Source organism: Sinocyclocheilus grahami, unplaced genomic scaffold (assembly GCF_001515645.1).
Source record: "Sinocyclocheilus grahami isolate Dianchi unplaced genomic scaffold, SAMN03320097.WGS_v1.1 scaffold162.1, whole genome shotgun sequence".
Classification (NCBI taxonomy): Eukaryota; Metazoa; Chordata; class Actinopteri; order Cypriniformes; family Cyprinidae; genus Sinocyclocheilus; species Sinocyclocheilus grahami.
The window spans coordinates 765324-771260 of NW_015505341.1; the positions used below are offsets into that span (position 1 = coordinate 765324).

The 5937-nt window shown below is 34.4% G+C and overlaps 1 protein-coding gene across 1 annotated transcript in view; it reads right to left on the minus strand.

Annotated features, from left to right (window-relative positions):
• The window catches only part of LOC107592998 (ras-associated and pleckstrin homology domains-containing protein 1-like), an 86368-nt gene that overhangs the window by 18361 nt on the left and 62070 nt on the right, over positions 1-5937 (minus strand). The window contains exons 8-9 of the mRNA XM_016282581.1: positions 4372-4531; positions 513-634 (exon numbers count right to left, since the gene is read on the minus strand). Of these exons, the coding sequence (XP_016138067.1) occupies positions 513-634; positions 4372-4531 (282 nt within the window). The remainder of the gene's footprint in view (positions 1-512; positions 635-4371; positions 4532-5937) is intronic.

Below are 5937 nucleotides of genomic sequence, written 5' to 3' on the forward strand. Positions count from 1 at the left end.
ATATATATATATATATATATATATATATATATATATACACAATAGACATTTATAATATTACAAAAGATTTATATTTAAAATTCACCAAAAAAATCCATGGTTTACAAAAAAAAAATTTAAGCAGCCAAATGTTTTCATCATTGATAACATGACACGAAGACATGAAGACTAAAAATTCAGCTTTGCCATCACAGGAACAAAAAAAAAAAAAAACATTTTAGAATATATTCAAATAAAAGTTTATTTTTATTGTAATATTTCTCAAAATTACTGTTTCTGATGTATTTTTAATTAAATAAATGCAGCCTTTGTGAGCTTAAGATACTACTTTTCAAAAACATTAAAAAAAATCTTAACTCTTTAAAAAAAATCTTACGTGTATACAGTATTTAACAATGCTATTGTAAGTTTTAGAAGAATTAAAATGTAGTTCAGAAGTTGTAGGGAACCATTTTTTGCTGCTATATAATTTTTGCTGCTATTGCTGCTATAACAGACAGATGTAGTTCTACCTGAGGGTTCTTGAACAGTGCATATTTCTCAATGCGTTCGATGAACATCAGTCTGTTGGTGCTGTCCCTGGTCCAGTTCAGCAAGTTCTCAACCAGGTTCTCATGGTCCTCAAATATTCTCTCTGGAAAAACAAAGTGTAACCAGTATGAATATTCAAAAATCAACCAGGAGAAATCAACAACTTTGGAAACTTTGTCCATTTATTAGGTATCTACTACAGTTGCGAAGCACTTTCACTAATCCTTGAAAATACATCCTGATGTATAAGAAAGTGATCGTGAACTAAAGATTCACAGGTTTAGTAGTCCATGTCTATATCATGAAGTAAATAGACCTACAAGAGGTCCGATGGTCTGTACGGAAAAGTGACATTTATTCAAATTACTCTAAGCCGTCCTGCTCTCCTTCCAGACTAAAAAGATCCCTGGGTCTATTTCATGGAGGTAGAGTCCCCAGAAGACATTTAGGATGAGAAAGTACGTAACAAACTGCATGCACTAGACAAATTTAAAATGGGTCAAACCTTAAAACCCACTGAGGTAAATCAAATTCATACATTAACAACAATTTCTACACGAGGGCTGCCAGTTCCATGACATCAGAAGTATTAATTAAACAAATCTTCATTATTTATGATATAAATGAATGAATGAATTAATAAATAAATAAATAAATAAAAAAGACATCTTCTTGCACCATTTTTTGCCAAGTAAGCTGACGGGGGTATATGGTGTGAACCGAGTCTAATGTTTGCCTTGTACATAGAAAAGTATCCTGTCAGACAGGAGATTCTTAAGTTTGGAAAGCTCTGCCCTAAACAAATGGACAGTCTATAAAAGGCAAACCTTTAACAAATGTTTAACACAGTTTTTCAAACATGATAAAAAATGAATAGTGAAATCACTACTCTGACACTACATTAGTCCATCCATTAGATCCTTGAGGATTTAACGATCCCTTCCTCTTGATCCTGGATTAAGCCTGATTCCATCACACCTTAACACTAGACGTCTGACCTTTAACCTCAACATGCACGACCTTCAAAAACAATGAGCTAACAAACAAACCTGCCACGAGAGCAAAATCTAAGTGTTTGACTAGGTTCTGACAGCAAGACAAGAATCATTCAAGAACAATATCAAAATTAAAAAGAGTGTGTCAATCAAGTAATCAAAATTAATTTTGTGTGTACTTCAATTTCTGAACTCAGCGTGAGGGGCAAAAACACATCATTCCTCACTATAAACTGTAACAATCCATCAGCTTGCACATAATACCTCCAGAAAAGACCTCTGCTGCTCTTTCTACTATAGGGATTTTAGCACAGTCCATCTGGTGGGTATTCTATACCCTGCCACTAGATCTCCTTGTCTTTCCCCTCTCTGCCTTTTTCTCCCTCCACTGAAAGAGCAGAGTTTGGAAAAGCTGAAGCCCTGGAGGTGTGTAGGCTATGGCCACACGCATGATCGCTCAGGACCTACATACTGAGCAGCCCAGCTACATAAGGCCTCTGAATCACACACTCATATATCAGACACGGCAAGGGAGGGTGCAGGTTCCGTTAAAGGCATGTTCTAGGTTCAATACAAATCTATCAAAAACATACCACAGATAATACATTTGATTCCTTTCCTTCCTGATTTGATTTGATTCCATTTGATATGATTCTTCAGATCATAAAAAAACAAACAAAAAAATGCTTTCAGTAATGCACTTACAATGGAAGTCTATGGGGCAATGCATTGCACTAATCAGAAAATACATCAAAATAAAAGTAGTCTATAATGGACTATAACATTACCCGTGTTAATATGCAAAGTTAGACTACTGTTCAAAAGTTTGGGGCCAGTATAATTTTTTTTGAAAGAAATTAAATGCTTTTATTCAGAAAGGATGTATTAAACTGATCAAAAGTGACATAAATCTTTTTTTAACATTATAAATGTCTTTACTTTTTCTAATGCTGTTCCATATATTTCTATATATTAAAGAATACAGTATCATAGTTTTCACAAAAATATTAAGTAGCACAATTGTTTTCAACATTGATAATAATAAGAAATGCTACTTGAGCAGCAAATCAGCATATCAGAATGATTTCTGAAGAATCATGTGACACTGAAGAAGACTGCAGTAATGGCTGCTGAAAATTCAGCTTTGCATCACAGGAATACATTGCATTTTAAAATATACTCAAATAGAAAAGTTATTTTCAACTGTAATAATATTTCACAATACTATTTACTGTTTTTACTGTATTTCTGATTAAACAAATACAGCTATGGCAAGTGTAAGAGACTTTAAAAAACAAATAAAATCTTACCAACCCAAACTTTATAACATTAGTGTATATCCAATGTCTCAATGTGGAATGTTCGACCACTCCTTTAATATAAAAACTGACATGTGAGAAAAACAAACCTGACAGGAGGCATTTTAGAGTATGAATAACAGGGTTGTGGTATTCAGGTTATCATAAAATCATAAAAACATTTTTCTTTGTCTTCCACAACTGTCCTGACCCATCATCAATTCTACTGCCACAGTAGATTTATATTCTTACTATTATGGAATTAGTGGAACCGGTTATAGTAATATTTACCTAATCTAGTGCTATCCTCCCTCAGACTGCACATGATTGGATGAGTTAATCCTACTGGGATTTCAGACATAGCCTTTGCTGATCTATACTTGTTGCTAATCTACAGTGATCAAATAAACCAAACAGGACTGCTGTTATATTTTGAAGACCAGCAGAAAATAAAAAAATATATATAAAAAAAATATATGTGCATTATCATCCAGCTGTCGTTGTGCTTGATCTGGGGCAAACCTGACCACATGACTTTAATCCCTTTTTTCATTTCTCTTTATTGACTCAGTCTCTCTTTGGATCCTTCACTTTGACTGAATAGTCAGTGAAGTTACCAGTCTATAATCCTCTGTACTCAAGTGCCACCACACAACATGCCACAGCAGGTGCACTTCCTGCCAGACCACGTTTTCGATGACGCACAGGTTTATCAGTCTACCGGGAAACAGTTTTGTTGACAGTGTATCAGTGATATTTAAAGAGAGGATATTGAAGAGTTTTGTTTAGCAATTAGCACCAAATTAATTAAGATATCTAGTTAAGTCTATTATGCTCGTCAAGAATACATTTATTAAAAAATAAATAAAAATACAGAAAAAACAGTAATATTGTGAAATATTATTACAACTTAACCTGCCAATAAAATACTGCTTTCTGTTTGAATATATTTTAAAATGTAATTTATTTATTTGACGACAAAGCTGAATTCTCAGCATCATTGCTCCAGGCTTCAGTGTCACATGATGCTTCAGAAATCATTCTAATATGCTGATTTGCTGCTCAAGAAACATTTGTAATTATTATGAATGTTTAAAACAGTTGTGCTAAATATTTGTGTGTATCGTTTTAGGATTCTTTGATGAATAGATTGTTTAAAAGAAACATTTATTTGAAATAGAAATATTTAGTATTATATTATTTAGTATTACAAATACCTTTGCTGCCACTTTTGATCAATTTAATGCACCCTTGCTGAATTCAAGTATTAATTTCTTTAAAAAACTTTTTTTTATACTTTTTGACCAATAGTGTATACATACTGTAAATACATTTTCCACAAATTCCATTGGTGTTGCCTGTAAAACTTTTTACAGAGATTTTTTTAGTGACACTATTTGCACCAGTTTGTTGCATGTTGGTCTATTACTGTGGTACCAATTCCAAATTTACCTAAAACATCCTGTTATTGGTTCATTTTCATGTCAATTACAGTCCAGAACAAGCTACAATGAGGCTCAGACAGAGGTCTGTCTTCTGGCTCTTACCTATCTGGAGTTCAGTGATGATTTCCACCAGAGACCAGTCCAGGCTATAACCGCAGTGGGACTTGTCCAGCAGGCAGTCCAGCACTTGACGCACCGTCTGTCTCTCATCCACCATCACAGTCTTTGAGCTTTCATCCGATAGGTGCACTCGGATTACCAACTTAGGGGAGAGACAGAACATGACAAACCATTACATATGTTTGTACATCTTTTGGTGTTTGCATACATTTCTCTGTCATCAGTGGGTTACATAGTGATCTGTGTTTTGTGACATTTTATTGGGGGATTTGGCCTTTCCAGGCACTCCAGGCAAACATTCACCTCAGATCTGAGTAAAACGGCAACATCAACTGCTCACAAACAAGATTAAATGAAAAAACCCTTCCACATACATATCCCCAAACGTCCCAGCAACAACAAAAGGCCTGTGAACATATAAACCAATAGGAATCCCCTCTCCCTCTTAAGACATTACACACTGGCCTACATTTTACCATACGAATGGTCAAAGGCCAGTGAAAATACCAGAATCTACAGAGGTCATTAATCTACCATCTACTCTATAATTAGGGAGATCAATATCTCAGAGCACGAGCTTCCTCCATGAGCACCGCCATAAATCCAACAGCTTGTTACTGTCTACACACACTCATTCCAGATTAACTGTGGATTTTAAGAGCACATTTAAAGCGATTTCACGTCAAGAGAGATTTCAGAGCAGCATTTAAAGAGACCCAGGCTCCGTTTGTGTACTGTGACAGTGACCTGACCCAGAAAACATTCCATCAGGGCTGCTGACCCACACTAATATATTCGGAAAACAGATGCTGTGGGAGAGTAAGGCCTCACGGGTGCACGTGCACAGACACGCAGAATGTGTTTAAGTTGTCTTGATCATCTGGGCTTGGCTGTTTGTATAAACACAGCCTTGTTTCACCTCCCCAGATAACAGCACAGAAACCTCAGGAAGTCCTGACACAGGACATCGATTTTTGCAACTGCACTTTTATCTATTTATATACATTTATACTTGCCAACCTAGAGTGAAACATCCAAAAAATTCAAGAGACCAGTCATTTTTTAAAGACCAATACTAATTATTTACAAAAGTATCAGATAAATTATATGACAAAATTTTTAATAATATTCATTTTATTTCTTTAATGGACAATAATTAAATAATTAGGTCATCCTAATTTGCTGCCTAGTCAATACGGTAGTTAAGTTTAGATATTGGTTAGGATTAAGGGATTTAAAATATGGTCATGCAGAACAAGGCAATGATATGTGCTTATAAGTACTAATAAACATCCAATATGCTAGTAAAGTGCATGCTAATAAGCAATTAGTTAATACTGAGAAATGATCCCTAAACTAAAGTGTTAACAATAATTATTATAAAATCTATAGTTAAGGTCCCCCTGATTATGATTGGCTGAGCCGCGTTCAAAGCCATTGTAAAATACTATATAAACACATACCTGAATCACATTGTTATTTATCATAAATAACAGTAATAATATATTTACAATACATTTACATTTATTCATCATCATATTATTATTA